Here is a 16,797-nt window from a genome sequence, read left to right as displayed (position 1 = left end):
ATTTTTGAAGATGAAGTTGAAAAATTGAAAGTGGTTACAAGCCACGACGATGGAATTTTCGGGGTTGGGTGGGGGGAGGACTTGGCCCATAGTTGAGGGAGGTTGGGGGACATGAAACCATATGCACGTGATGCCCCAGTTGGTATCTACACAATGCCACCGAAAAAAATTTCAATTGTAAATAGTATTCAAGTAAACCAACTGTTATATGATTTTTAAACTTTTTTTGAGAATTGCCCAAAAATATAAAAAGCTGGTACTTTTCATACAATTTTGAAGATATCAATATCTCTCAAAGTAATAAATCGATTTAAATGTTTTTCAAAGTATCAACATCGATGGCATTTATTTTTACAACGCCACCGAAAACCACACATAAGACAATTGAGCAAGATTGGAGAATCGGTCATAAAATCGTACCTACCTACAGTCTCTATGAATACTTTTCATGTACTAGTTTTTGGAGTATAAAATGTAAAATTACTCCAATGGTAATTTACTTCGGAGTATTTCAAGTAAGTTCGACCATTTTTCAAAAGGCGAAGTGAGTCATTAGCTACATTAAAGGTATAGGTAGTAATTTTCATGCCTATAGAGTAATTTTCAGTCATCAGATTATATTCCTTGGGCGCCAGGGACAATTTGCACGCGAAATGAGATTTAGCAATCTGATAATTTGCTGTAGTTTTCACCTGCAAAGGTTTTGAAATTCGTTCAAGGTTTCTAACAATATGAAATTCACAAAAACATGTGATATTAACTTCCTCTCGCCTCCTTAGCAAAAATTTGTGTAAATAAGTTGGTGGAAAATTACCTACTCTAAAAAATTAGCCTACCAATCCGATAAAATTACATGTAATTTATGTAGGTAGTTGAAGCAAAAATGAAAAACTTACCGGCCGGTTTTAGTGATGATCATTTCAGTTCCTAAATCGTGGAATTTATCCCAGAGATCTTTAGTTTCTAAATGGCATTCGGTATTTAAAAGTTCAATACAATTACAAGCTTCTTTGGTAGTATCCTTATTAGAGATGACAGGAGTTTCAGCATCACGTATATCAGACTCTTCGCCCGAATCCGAATTCGATCCACTTTCAGAAAACTGTAACTTTCTATTATTTCGCGTCCGTTTGCGTTCGGCGTCACTTTCCGATCCGCAACCTTCGACATCGACTTCAACGTCTTCCGAAGTTTCTTCTTCTTCTTCTTGCTCCTCTTCCTCTTCTTCTTCTTCGTCTTCGGCTACACTAGCTTTTATTTTAAAATCATCTTCTTCCGATTTAAAAGGCTCGGGCGTTGGTGGTAATGATATTGACAGTCTTTCGGCTGAAAGAATAAAAGAAAAAAATTTCAGATTAGAGATTTTCACGTACCTAGGTACACTAGCTGATTACATGGAGATAAAATTACAAGCTATGTGAACCCGAGACCTACACGTTCTTTTCGATATCACTGTACCTATCATTGAGCGCGTAAATTCTTTTGATCTTCGATTATATTAGGCAATGTGAACAGATAGTAATCGTCGATACCTTATAGAAGGGATATTTTTATTCATCCGTGAAGCGAGAAGAAGATGCGAAGCACATTTCGATAAATATGTACAAATAGTAATTAAAGCATTGCTTCGCACAGTCACGAATTACACTGTACCTACAATTTTTGCTGCTCGCAACGTTGGAAGAATTATTACGTTTTATGTACCTACACCACCGCTAAAATATCTCAGCTCGTGTAGCTATCACTATGCTGGCATTTTTGCTCCTAAATGTGAAAGTATCATTAAGGTAAACGTACTCTACAATTGTACTCGAATACGCGAATATGGCGTGTATTTCAAGTGGGCATAAACATTGGTAAAAATGTCTTTTTTTTTTCAATGTAGTTATTACTGATTATACTCGTAGATAAAGAATTTGGAGGTGTCGTATAGGTCGTCGATCCTTTAGGGAATATCGTTTAAAATTACATAAATTATGGTAACATGTATTTATCTGGTAGGTTTTTTAAACGTACGAAATATTGAATGAAAATTATTTTCAAATGATATAATATAATACATAAGTGCCTAATTCGTTCTCTAGATGTGGGAAAACTTGGCACTCGATTTCCTTAGCACTGAAGGTGCAATTCAACTAGATTATAAGCTTGGCTAGAAAGGGGTTTAACATGTTGAAAATGTCACTTTTCAAAAAAGTTTTCAAAAGTCTGAAAGAGTATTGGGGTTATTTCTAAGTTTCCACTTGATTCGATGAAATTTTGATTTTTTTTTTATTATCTAAAAATGGAACTTTTTTATACTGAAAATCAAAGAATCTGAAAATCAGCTAGAGGCTCCAGAGCGGATCAAAACAATCAAGAATTGATTCGGATGAATCCGTTTTCAGCTCTGTGTGCCTTAATTCTATCTTTTATCTAATATTTTCATCAAAAACGATAATTTTTCTTGCAAAAAACTTAAATATCTGAAAATCTGCTGGAGCCTCCAGAACGTCTCAAAGTCACCACCAGAAGATTTAGGAGGTCAAAAATGGCCTATGAGCAAATTTTCAGTTTTCAACGTTGCTTAGATTACTTTTTGATTTTTTTCATTGAAAATGAGTATTTTTTCGAAAAATTTGAAAATCAACTGGGAGACTTCAGAACGTCTCAAAATCACCACCAGGAGATTTGGGAGGTCAAAAATGGCCTATGAGCCAATTTTTAATTTTCTACCTCGATTAGATCACATTTGATTTTTTTTTTCATTAAAAATGAGTACCTAGGCAGGTATTTTTTCAGAAAATCCGAAAATCCAAAAGTCTACTGGAGGCTCCAGAACGACTCAAGATCAGAAGCAGCCAATTTAGGAGGTAAAAATTGTCTATGAGCCAATTTTCAGGTTTCTACATCAATTAGATCACATTATGATTTTTTTCATTAAAAATGAGTACCTAGGCAGGTATTTTTTCAGAAAATCCGAAAATCCAAAAGTCTACTGGAGGCTCCAGAACGACTCAAGATCAGAAGCAGCCAATTTAGGAGGTAAAAATTGTCTATGAGCCAATTTTCAGGTTTCTACATCAATTAGATCACATTATGATTTTTTTTCATTAAAAATGAATATTTTTTCCAAAAATCTGAAAATCTGCTGGAGACTCCAGAACGACTCAAAATCAGAAGCAGCCAATTTAGGAGGTCAAAAATATGTAGTCTATAAGCCAATTTTCAGGTTTCTACATCAATTACTGTAGATCACATTTAGATTTTTTTTCATTAAAAATAAATATTTTTTCCAAAAATCTGAGATCTGCTGGAGACTCCAGAACGACTCAAAATCAGAAGCAGCCAATTTAGGAGGTCAAAAATGTCATGTTAGCCGAGTTCCCGTTGTCAACGTAGATTCTATCACATTTTGATTTTTTTCATTAAAAATGCATGAGTAGATAGATATTTTTTCCAAAAATCTGAAAATCTGCTGGAGACTCCAGAATGGCTCAAAATCACCACTATCGATTTAGGAGGTCAAAAATAACGTATGAGCCGATTTCCAGTTTTCTATGTCGTTTAGATCACATTTTGATTTTTTTTCATTGAAAATAAGTAGGTAGGGTATTTTTTCCAAAAATCTGAAAATCTGCTGGAGACTCCAGAACGACTCAAAATCACCACCATCGATTTAGGAGGTCAAAAATAGCCTATGAGCCAATTTTCAGTTGTCGACGTCAATTTGATCACATTTTGATTTTTTTTCATTAAAAATGAGTATTTTTACCAAAATTCAAAAATTTGCTAGAGGCTCCAGAACGTTTCAAAATCGCCACCAGTCGAAATAGGAGGTCAAAAATGTCCTATTATAGCCGAGTTCCAGTTGTCAACGTCGATTAGATCACATTTTGATTTTTTTCATTAAAAATGAGCAAGTACCTAGATATTTTTTCCAAAAATCTGAAAATCTACTGGAGCCTCCAGAATGGCTCCAGATCACTACCAGCCGATTTAAGAGGTCAAAAATAACCTATGAGCCGATTTCCAGTTTTCTACGTCACTTAGATCACTTTTGGATTTTTTTTGATTAAAAATGAGCAAGCAGGTACCTATCTAACGAGACATTTTTTCCAAAAATTTGAAAAACCTTCTGGAGACTCCAGAACAGCTCAAGTTCACCTTCATCGATTTAGAATGTCAAAAATAACCTATGAGCCAATTTCCAGTGTTCTTCGTCGATTAGATCTGATTTTGATTTTTTTCATTGACAATGAGTATTTTTTCCAGCAATCTGAAAATCTGCATGGAGACTCCAGAACAGCTCAAAATTAGCATCAGCCGATTTAGGCGGTCAAAAATAGCCCATGAACCGATTTTCAGTTTTCTACGTCGGATAGATCACACTTTAACTTTTTTCATTGAAAATGAGTATTTTTTCCAAAAATCTGGAAATCTGCTGGAGGCTCCAGAACGTCTTAAAGTCACGACCATCGATTTAGGAGGCAAAAAATAGCCTATGAGCCAATTTTCAATTTTCTATCTCGATTAGATCACATTTGATTTTTTTTCATTAAAAATGAGTACCTATGGTATTTTATCCAAAAATCCAAAAATATGCCAGAGGCTTCAGAACATCTCAAAGTCTTCACCAGCCGATTTAGGAGAAAAAAATAGCTTATGAGCCAATTTTCAGTATTCTACCTCAATTACTTGTATACGTAGATCACACTTCGATTTTTTTCACAGAAAATGAGTCTTTTTTCCAAAAATAAAAAAAAAATGAAAATCTGCTGGAGACTTCCGAACTGCTCAAAGTCACTACCAATTAATCTGTATGGTTGGAAATAGTCTATAATAAGCCAATTTTCAATTTTCTTTCTCAATAAACTCAGATTTTTAATTTTTTTTTTTAAAATTGAAAATGACTTTTTTTTAAAAAACTTGAAAATTTAAATATCTACAGGAGGCTCCAGAACCTCTCAAAGTCACCACCAATCGATTTGGGAGGTCAAAAATAGCCTACTAAGTTACTAACTAACTTTCAGTTTTCTGGGCCTTAAATTGATCAAAATTTAATTTTTTTGTTTCTTAGCAATTTATTTATTAATTCTCTCATTGAGGCATTTCCCCCCTTTTTTTTATCAAAACAAAAAATTAAATACTAAACGATTTCTTTTGGGAAGGGGTAGCTTTATACCTCGCCACGAGGATTTGCCCTGCCCATAAAGTACGGGGCAAGCAGCAGGCATGACAACATCGTATCCTCGTGGCAAGGTATAAAGCTACCCCTCCCTCCAAAAAAATTTATGAATTGTACTTCACATCAATCTGCCAAGAAACCTTCATCTCTCTCTACCTGACTGGTTACTTTGATTTTTCATCTCTACGAATTCCAGTGTCATTGTAAAAATTACATCATCTTGATCTACACCCTGAATCTAATCTACTAAATTATTCACTCGAATGCGGTATGTAAATGTATCTATCTATCTCCTAAATCATTTTCTCGCCATATCGGAAAGAAACCATACTCGGCACACGCGTCCGTTGGACCATTTTCAACAACTCGTTCAATAAAATATATAAAAAGCGACGAAAAAAAAAACACCTCACACACGCACCAGTATCATCTTTGAATATACCTACCTATCTACACTCCGTCCCTGTTCCCTGTCCCTGTATAAAAGTTAATTAAATCCGATCGTATTTCAACGAATACCTATGTCCGTATCATCGACTCATCGTCATCAGCTATGCTCTTCAGCAAGTATACCTACCTATATGAGTATCTACAGGAATACTCGGCAATGTAGCATCTCTCAGCAGCATTGAGAAAATATGATCGTGATCGGTATCTGCATACACTAACGGATCCTTTCCAGTTGCCAGCACACAACATAAATTATGTTGAAATTGTGTACGCTGCCTGTGTGCCGTTTTCTTAGACACGATCATCGACTCTTTGTGGTAGCTACCGAAATTAACGAGTTTTTTTTTCTCCTTTTACGAGTTCCGGCCGTAAAAGTCATTTAGTGAAGCAGTCGCGTTGCCGATTGGGCGATTGCCGTTGCGCGAAGATAAGAATTTGTTTTTTAACAGAAGATAAATATTGTTGAAGTATACCGACGATGATGATGGTGATGCTGTGTGCTCTTCGCAACTCTGCAACCAAACCAAAACAGTGGCTACGACCTAACACTTAGACGTCGACTTGACTACAACGGCAGCAACAATTTTAAACGGAATATAAATCGTGTAACTAGCTACTTGAAAATTGCCATATGCCGGATTGTTGGGTTGAAATATTCTTCGAGGTTTGTTCTTTTTTTTTCGTGTAGTAGGAAAAATAAATCAAAATATAGGTAACAAAAGAGGTACCTATAATGGCATTCTTTAGACTAAATCTAGTTTTATTCTGGGTTGTTGATTAATTTTATTGGTAAATATTATAATATTTTGAAAGATGCTGCCATACGGGATGAAAAATACGAGTAGGTTCGGTATGCTCGACAACTCGAGTAGGTATAAATTGCTCGTTTACGATTCCTTCTTCGAATGAAAAACAAATTGACTGGAAAAAATCGACTATTTTGCATACTTCATCGATTCTATATAGGTACAGATAATTCACAAATTAGTGTACCTATAATTTTAATCGATCATCATCGTATACTTAATAATACCGCAGAGCTATAGGCATCGAACACACACACTTTAAAGTTAGCAATGCGGCAATAATCTGGATGAATTTTCACGCACCCTTTTGTGCAGGTATACTTACGTATAATTCGAGGCTCATGAACAAATTACATAGGACTCGGTGGCCACATGGTTTATGAGAAGGGTGAGAGGGTGAGGGAGGGAGGGGAGTTTAGAGAGGTAAAAAGGTATGTAAAAAAAATCGCGTGTTGGAGTTTTCAGTATATTTTTATGCTGTTTAAACATCAGTCACGAATTTTTATCGTTATTTTCTTGTAGTTTGATGTCATTTAACGCGTTTTACTTTTCACAAAAGCTCTACCATATAGGTATATATAGTATATACTCGTGTATATTTGTTTTAAAGTTGAATTACGCGATTAAAAAAATGAGGGAGAAAAAAAAAGGAAAGGAAAAAAGTCTGTAAAGTTTTTCCAACTTGAAAAGCATAGAAACTTTTTTACCCTTTAATTATAAATTAGTATCGTGATATCATTAAATCGTATAAATTGTGGTAGCGTTAAAAATACCTTCTTTAAAATGTCAACTGGCGGTATACGAAGTTTTTAATTATGCAGCGAGCATTTTTACCGCAAAAGTCCGAGCATGGATATCAGTTGAAAAGCTTTTTTTTTTGAATGCCTATAAGTAATATAGTTGGTGTATGGAAGAAGTTAGGTTTTAGACCACCTATGTTTGAAAATGACGACTAGCTACGATGACGTTAGGTTCGTATTATAAGAGTGTAATTTTTTTCCTTTAACGACAGCGAAATTAGCCATAATTGGATACTTAATGACGAACAACTTGAAAGAAAAGAAAATTACTACTTGCATAAATTTTTTGTTGTCGGTAAAGTATTGGCGGTGAATTGAAAAATAGCGGGTAGTTGGATGTTTTCGAGTCATTCGACGACCATGGGTTCGTTTCGTTTATGAAGGTGGTTATTGCTTCGAGTAACGCACCTCGAAAGTGTACGTTGAAGTGAATTTTTTTTTTGGATTAGTTAATGTGTTATGATATGTGTGATTTTTTTGGGGCAGAAGGTATTTTATTATTTGGATTTTGTATTTAATTGTGTTTTAATTAGATAAATATGAGCTTAGAAACACCTGACAACAACCTTAGGTAGGTAGTTGTTTAAGTAATTACAAGTCATGATTTTGATTCAAAAATTGATCCAATATCAGTACAGCCTGAGAGAAAAAAATCCAACGATACCTTCCAAAAATTTGGGTAAATCTGTAGCGAATCTGATTAAGAAAGCTTTAAAAGGATAAAAAAGAGATTTAAAATCAGCATTTTAAAATTTAGAAAGCTCAAAATTAAAGTGTAGGTAAGTTCGGCATTTTGTGATGAACTAAAATTAAATACGAGTAATGAGTACATACCTACAAAATCTGAAGCTACCATTTTAACAATTTGAAAAAAATTACTGCCAAGACCTTTTTCGAGCCCTTTTTAAAAAATAGGAAAAAATCAAAATTGTAATCGACTCAAATGAACTTGCAGGAAATTTCAGACTAAGTCTTATTAGAAAAAAAAATCTTTCAATTTTCAAAATGAGATCTCAACTCGCTTGAGGAGTTCAAAGGTTCCCAAAAAAGTGATCAAAATTTATAAGAATGTTTAAAAGTGTGTTTACATAAAATGAAATATTGATTGTTGTTGTTTTGAGGTCTCCCAATCTCAAACATTGGCATATTTTTTCAATCCGACCTCACAGCACGTCTTTCTATGTTCTACACCTCCTCCTCCTCCTCATCCTTCTCACCCTCCTTACCTTTTAACTGAACATGGCATCGAATAGTTAGATTCTTGGAAGATTTCACAACTGAACTATAGCTTCGATGATGATTGACAATATTATCTTGCACCAAGTTTTTATGGTTTGTGAATTTTTCTTTAAGGTACGACTTATAGGCTGAACATCTTTTGTAGTTAGCTGGATGATCACCTTCACAGTTACAGCATTTTGGGGAATCCAAACGCTTGACTGTACACTCAGCAGATATGTGTTCTTCAGCGCATTTGACACATTGCAATAATTACAAGTGTGGCCAAATTTCTGGCATCTAAAACACTGAGGAATTGTGCGCTTTTTCTCAACAGTGATGAATCGCATGAAACAGAGATACTATGTTATAGATTTTATGGCCATCAGCAGAATTTGGTACTGTAACATCACATACAGGAATCACATTTCCATTTTTACGTAATCTGATAACCATGATTGTTGGTACATATTTGAAGGAGTTCCAGCTCTGATTTAATAGCAGCTTCATCTATTGTAGTTGGCAGTCCTTTTATTACAACTGATGATTCGTTTTCTTGAGAATTTCTGAATGTATAATATTTCTTATAAAGCTGATCATACTGTCAAGTTAAATTGCGGAAGTCATATCTATGTTGGAGAGGCAGATTCGAATTTGCTTGTTTAGCATGTTTTATCTTGAAGTCATTTACAACAATACGCTTAATCTCAGCTTACTCGTGAATATAATCAGAGTATTCAGTAACAAATATTGGAGGAATTTTCTCTTTAACTTCTTCAATTACAACTGGATTAGGGTTATTGTCCGGAACGTCAGCAACTTGTATTGTACTTACTAAATTTATTTTTGATAATGATTGGCTTGTCTTCATTGATTGAACTAGAAATTTTAACGGCTTTCTTAGGTTTACAAAAACCTCCAGCTAGGACATCCTTGAGCTAGGTCATCATTTCAGCCTTCTTCTTTTTGGCAATTTCGTGAATTTCATCTTTACTAGGCATAATAAAAAATCAGAGTAGTTGTTGACAGGTCGGCGTTTAAAAGCAAACTGAATAGAAATTAAAACATTCACTATTTTTTCCCTGTACCAGTTTTCAATCAAATTTTCAGAAAGCTCCTCACTCAACCTCCCCCCCCCCTCCCTTGAAAAATTAACAAAGTCAAATTTTTCACGGGAAAATTTCAGAAAAAAATTGACATTGGAAGAAAATTTGTAATGAACTGATGTCACCTCACATATTCATACACTGTTGCCAATTCATTGAAAATAAACTTTTTTTCAATAATTTGAGGGTTTTTGTTGCGCGTTTGAATTTTTTCAATTTTTTCACTACCTTTTTGAATAAATTCACTACTCTTACTACTATTTCACTGCCCGTTAGATACCTTGCTAAAGCACTTGCACATGGTAAAAATGTCCAAAAATTGAAGACGTTGAATTTGAATACCCATACCCCTAATACCTATCTATATTTTTCACTTTTTACCCTTTCACAAATTCAAAGGAAGAATCTCATTGACAAAAAATTCTCAGATATCAGGCACAGAAAAATTGAAAGAGCATAATACCAGCAGTTGAATTGAATTTTTTGAGCACCCTATTGCTGAATTATTTAAGATTTAGAAGCACTGGCTCAGTAAGCATGATGAATTGGCTTTCTACTGGGATTTTGATTTTTAGCTTTTTCTTTTAGCATTTTTCCACGATGAATTGAAAAATGTATCTAATTTTCAGGGGTCTTAAAAATATTATCACAGGTTATCTTATTCAGCCGACTACGCTGAAATTTGGTACAAAAGGATAGATACTTACTTGAGGGTAATGACTCAGAATTTTTAAAACAAATTTGACCTCAGAAGCGACCTTGAAATCTGGTTTGAAAGGGCCAAAATTGTGGGAAATCTCAAGGAACATCTCAACATCTCAATTACTCAAGCCAGCAGCTCATTTTTTTCTCAAAATAGAGAGATCAAAGGTACTTACTAAAGCTATACAAAGTGTTCACACAAAAAATCACCTGTGCTCTAATAAAAAAAATTGAAGGCTCTAAACATTTTAATACTTCATAATGGCCCAAAAATTACATAAATGGATGAAAAAATTGAATGGCAAGTGATTTGTCCTTCCTAATAACATTTTAAGAGGCCAAAATTTCTCAAAAAAAAAGTAGGTACCCAGCATTATGTTCTTGCAACCTTAAGGAGCATTCTGTTTCTCATATTCAACCATGCAATCGTATATTTTGTGGCCCACTTTTAACCTACAAGTAGGAGAAGAAGTATATTTTAAGGCTCAAATTTCTCAAAAAGGCATGTAAAATTCCAAAAAAGATGAATTCGTCGTTTTTTCAAAAAAAAAAAAAAAAATTCAACAGGCAAACCAGATTTTGAAATGTTTGCTCAAATTGATCAGAAAGATCACAAAAATGATGTCTAGTCGATTTGGCTGGTGCTGAATTCAATTTTGGCTCTTTTTATGGCAATTTTTTCAAAAGTAGAAAAATTAACAGAAGGCTTGAAAACTGCTTGAAACTGTCAAAAATCAAATATACTCCAATTTCAACTTTTCACCTTGATTTGGTCTTTTTTTTTTTTTTTGAAAAACTGACCCAATTGATCGAAAATTGAAATATGAAACTCAGTTTTATAATTAAAACTTGATCTGGTTATGCTTTCAATTTTGTGTTTCCTGATCAAAAAATTTTTCTATACCTGTTGGAATGACTTGATCCCTTATCTGCGTACCTTAAATTCGAATTTAGAATCAAAATTTGTGAATTAAAATTCTTCTAAAGACATACCCTATATCTTATTTTTTTTTTTTGTTCAAGTCTTCTAAAATGGCTATGGATTGAAATTAAAAAAAAAAAAATCGTCTAGTGACCATTTTAAATCTGAAAGAAAATAAATTAAATCCCAAATTATTCTCCACGTCAAAAATCATAATTCCTCTTCCATACTTAGTTCCATTCCAAAGCTTACTTCTCAAAGTTTCAAACACGAAATTTATTTTAAAATGGCGAGGTTCTACTTTTCTTCTCACATGAAAATATTTCTTGGAAAATTCCATTACTTTAGTCGCTAAAAAAAATTTAAAAATTGTCGGTATAGGTATTCGGGAAGTACCTACATAATATAAACAAGATATGCTAGCACGTAACTTTCTACTAGAGGAAGGGAAGTAAGAGGGGAGATACACGTGGAAGGTCATAAAACGACTTTTCTTTTGGTTTATGATCTCGGTGAAAAAGTTATTTTCAAGAAATGACATTGACATCTGCTGTGTTTAAATTTATACACCCATCAAAACTAATTAAATTGTATTTTTCAGTTGAAATTTTTGGGGGTACGTTCTATACTTACGTAGGTACTAAAAATAGGTATTCTCTTTCATGTTTAGGTTTTACTGATCCCCACGTCTTCGAATTTTTCTCCCACTATTGACGAATCCCTCCCCCCTCACTGCCTTCGTTCAAAAAATTACCCATTTTATTATTCACGACTCTATACAACGGCTACAAAACATTGAAAATCAATCCCCTTTTCAATGCAGCATACTCGTAAATTTCTCATCAGCGTAGATATCTCGACATCCGACATCGCAAATTAGTAGGAGAATCATAGATAGCATCGCAGTCGTGTATAACATCAATTAAATACCCGGATAATTTACATTTTTCGCTGTATTTTTCTCAGCACCCCTGGTTTGTGCATTGTTGTTGCCTATGCCTCGTCTGATACGGCGCGACGAACCCCTAAAATTCTCACCCTGCTTTTTTTGTGTGTTTTTTTTTGCCGAGCACAACGACGACGATGACGACGACTCGACGAGCTGGAGTGAGGATATCGACGAAAGCACAGCCCAACTGGAAACCACCTACTTGGAAAATGGCGACCAACCACGAACAATATGTAACACCCCTTGTTTATTCTATTTTCGTAATTTCAGCATCAGCCAGTGCGGAGAAAAGAAAGGGAAAAAACGATAATGATGACGGAGATAATAATCGCCGGCATCACAATGTAAAGTACTACTAACTTAAGTGTAAGTATTACATGGTGTAGATATTCGTATGGAATTTACAACCTTGCTCGGGTAGGTAAAGGTATCTTATCGGGTGTTTTTGGTTTTTTTTTTACGAGTCGTTTGCCGTTTAGTAGATATAATGTAAACGTAGAGAGAAATACTCGTATTTATACATAGTTAATCGTTTCGGGGAATTATTCAAATTAAAGAAAATATTTCCCCCTGTGTATCCCGCACCATTAGGTATAGAGAGAGATAGGTAAGGTACGTATAGAGGCCGGCTTGCGAACGACCAGGTATTAATTCCAATACACGAGCGTGAATAGAAAATTTGCAAATTAAAGGTAAAATCTGCCTCTGCGGTAAGGTACTGTATAATGGGTATGATCGACGTCAGCCATTTTGGTTGTCTCACGTCGTTGTGTACATTCGTTGATAGTAAATGTTGTATAAGTGTGAGTAAGTCTCACCCACACTTATACAACATTTACTATCGACGAATGTACACAACGACGCGAGACAACCAAAATGACTGACGTCGATCATACCTATTATACAGTACCCTATCTGCGGTTGGAAATCCGCTAATGATTAGCGCTCTATACAAATCACCAAGTTTTCACACATATCCGCCAATAATACCCAAACAACCGTGTGAGTTTTCTACGCCGGTGAAAATATTTGTAAATGGGTAATATATATCGTGTGGCGTTTGTTTGGTGTATGGCTGTATAGGACCCATTCATCGATTTTACAAATTACTTTACACATGAAGCAATGACGACAAACGATTCTACGCAATTTACAAAAGATACAGTTTCTTCTTTCATGGTGTGATATTTTCGAGTTGAAAGGGAAATGGGAAAATTAATTTTTTATTCACCTTCCCCTCTCTGCCTTCAAAAAATAAATAAGTACCTAATTAAATAACTGCCAGGAATGTATTTGTATTTGAGCTGCAGCCGAAGGGATGTTGAATCGTAAGTATTTATTTAAATCAACTGAACGGATCACTGAGATATTAATCATGAAAAGATTCGATAGAATAATTCTTATGAAATTTTTACCAAACTATAGAGATAGACCATTTAAAATTCTGTCTGAGTTGTTTCAAAATTACTCGAGATTGGAGTTAGTAGATCATACTTGATCAGATGTTCGCCAATTTGATATTTTTCACAAGCTAAATTGAAAATTTTTCTTCATTTCGATGTTTTCCTAATTCCTCGTCAATTCCCACATATTTTTAATAAAAAAAAATAATCCAATGATCTCTCGTGGAAAGAAGGAATTAATTGTGTGTAAAAGTACGTTTTGAAAAACAAATTGAATTTTTGACCCTGTAATTTACAATTTGAGACAAAATTTGAGGAATTTAAAGCCAAATATTTGAAATCATTTGGATTTCCAGAAAAACAAGTTCTTTTGAAATTCAAAAAAAGGGAGGACCATATTATTCGGGTCTTTCATTTTACACTTCAATCAAGAAAACTGCTGCAAATTTTTTCAAAGAAAACAGTCTAATTTTTAATGATCAGAAAACTGAATTTTCCACAAGATTGATTTCGCAAAAAATTCTCAGTGTTTAAAGATTTTTGAATTTTTAATAATTAAGGTACCTATCTAGATCTTTTTGAAAGAATGACACAAAAAATTACCTATACCGATAAGGGAATTATTTTTGAAGTTAATCAAGAGAAACAGGAAGAATTTTAAAATACATATCAGGCCAACTTTTAGGTGCTGAGTTACATTTTAAGTATCGATTTTTTTAGATGAATTTTTGAAAAACCAAGGGTCCATTTCCTATAAGAAAAAAAATCAAAATTGGGTAATTTGAGATAGAAAGCTGAAATTTTGTGTACTCGTATATAGGTCTATCTAAGGTACATACCTTTTCTTCCGCCTTTGAAATCAATTTGAAATGTTTTTTAGAATTGTTCTAGCGCTTCCAGTGAATTTTTAGATTTTCTAATTTCGAAAAAAATGAAAGTTACTTCATAAAAATGGTCAAATCATTCTGGCCATTTTGATCAATTTGTGTACCAATTTTCTAAATCCATTTCATTTCCAACCTTTCAAATCGATATGGGAGATTCTTTCAAGACATACCTATTCTGAATTCTGCAGGAGCCTCCAATTAATTAATTGGATTTTCGTTTTTCATTTTTCGAATACCTAACACAATTTAAAATGTTAGGATGTGAATTTAAACTGGTGAGAATGATTTTTGATTATTATTTGGACTTAAAATGGGCAAAACGATCATGAATATGGAGAAAACAAATTTTTAGGTGCTGAATTTCCTTCTGACCTTTTCAATAAGTAAGTACTTATCTTGACATTTTTTTTTTCAAAATTGGACAATTTGAACATTTGCTGGAGGCTACAGAGTGACTCGAAAATATCATCAATCGATTTATTGAAGGATCAAAAGTAGGATAAAAACAGAATTTTAGCTATAAACCTGATCAATTTATGATAACATTTTGAGTTTTTCATTAAAAAAAGGCTCATGGACCCAAATTTGAATTTTGATTTTCAAAATTCGCCAAAAATTCAAAAATAGGAATTTCAGCATATAAAATTTGATCTGTTTTATTTTTGAACTTAGGTATTTCTTCCATTTTTTTTACTTCATTTGGTACAAGAAAATTTTTGCCAAAAGTAGGTACATATCTAATTAGGAAATTGATTCCCCCCCCCCCCTCATGAAATACATATAAAACTCTAAGTAATGAGAAAATTTGAAGGGGATTTGATTACAAAAGTTTCATTTTCAGGCCCACACAATATAAAAATGAATCAAAAAAGCTTGCAGAAATACTTCACCACGAGACAATTTCAAGGGCTGAAGTGCATTTTTCAATTTTTAGGTGAATTTTTTAAAAACCAAATTTTTGCTAAAAATACGAAAAAATTAAAATTTTGCGAAATTGACCTTCTACTTTTCAGGCGTTTGAATCGATCCGAAACTGTTCCGAACCGTTTTAAATAGTTCTGGAGCCTCATGGCGGCAGATTTTTGAAACTTGAATACCAAAAATTTATTTTTTTACTCTGATTTCTACATGCTGAGTCGTTTGGAGATGGTTTCAAGCCATTCTGGAGCCTCCACCATATTTTGGAAAACTAATTCTTGAAAAAATGGCGTGAAATGGGCCTTGTTATTCACTATAAATAGCATCAATCGCGTTCATAAGTGCTGAAGTTGATTTCGTCAGTTTTTATGGAGCATTTTAAAGATCTGGAATTCCCAAAATTTGTCTACAGGCTCCAGGATAGCTTGAAACCTTCTCTAATCAACTCAGAATGTTGAAATAAGATAATATCTGAAAAAATGACTTTTCAAATTCAGTAAATAATATTTTGTGATAATTTCAACTTTCAAAAAGCTACTGAATGCTTCAGAACTGCTCAAAACGATTTGAAAGTTGAACCCATATTTTCTAATCGATTTGGAGAGTTAAAATTCAACTTTCCAGCTCAAGTTGGTGAAATTTTGATTTTTTTCTCCCATATTTTTAGCTCATTGATGTTCAAAAATTCGCCAAACATTGAAAAATGCATTTTAGCACTTGAAATTTTGGCCGATGATTTTTTTACGTGCTCTTTTGAATCAGCTTCGTCCAGTTTGAAAATATCTCCTCCCAATTGGAATACCTTCTTCAAAATACCTACCTACCTATCTACCTATTTTTCCAAGTGTTTTTTTATGCACCTATAACAAGGGATGTATCATAATCTTGTGGCTAGATGATAAACGAATCGACAGAGGACCTCAAAACACGTCAGCAGTGCAAATTTTAAAAGCTAGAATTCATTTTTGGAGAATTTTAAATTCCGTGGGTATTTCTCATTTTAAAAAATGATGATAATAATAATCAAGAGGTAAAAGGCTGACATTTGATATCTTGACTTCCTGAGTCGATTGATGACGATGGTTTTGAGGTGATCTAGCTAGGACTTCCAGAGAGTTTCCGTATTCTCCAGTTTTTAATAAAAAATGCCAACAACGAATTTTTTAATTTGTAACGGTGCGATCATGAATAACCTAGATAGATGGGTATTATTATAATCAATACCAGGAAGGGGAGGATGAAAATTATCACTAAGGGGGTGAATAATTTTGCACTAAGTCGGATAGCGATAGCTCAAACATCTAACAAGTTATTTACGACGACACAGTTCATCTCACACTGAGATTCTCTCACACTTAAGGAAGGAAGAGAATCGAATAATTGTACAAATTTATTGCAATTGATTAAAAATATAACGTGAGTGATACAATTATTCAGATAAATTAGGCCGAATACGCCATTGCTGGGTG

At 33.8% G+C, this 16,797-nt stretch overlaps 1 protein-coding gene across 1 annotated transcript in view; it reads right to left on the bottom strand.

Annotated features, from left to right (window-relative positions):
• Positions 1-16,797, bottom strand: part of LOC135841616 (T-box transcription factor TBX20-like) — a 113,319-nt gene that overhangs the window by 76,452 nt on the left and 20,070 nt on the right. Inside the window, exon 2 of the mRNA XM_065358651.1 lies at positions 897-1,326. Within this exon, the coding sequence (XP_065214723.1) occupies positions 897-1,326 (430 nt within the window). The remainder of the gene's footprint in view (positions 1-896; positions 1,327-16,797) is intronic.

This window comes from Planococcus citri, chromosome 3 (genome assembly GCF_950023065.1).
Source record: "Planococcus citri chromosome 3, ihPlaCitr1.1, whole genome shotgun sequence".
NCBI classification, from domain to species: Eukaryota; Metazoa; Arthropoda; class Insecta; order Hemiptera; family Pseudococcidae; genus Planococcus; species Planococcus citri.
This window is presented reverse-complemented; position numbering and strand designations above follow the sequence as displayed.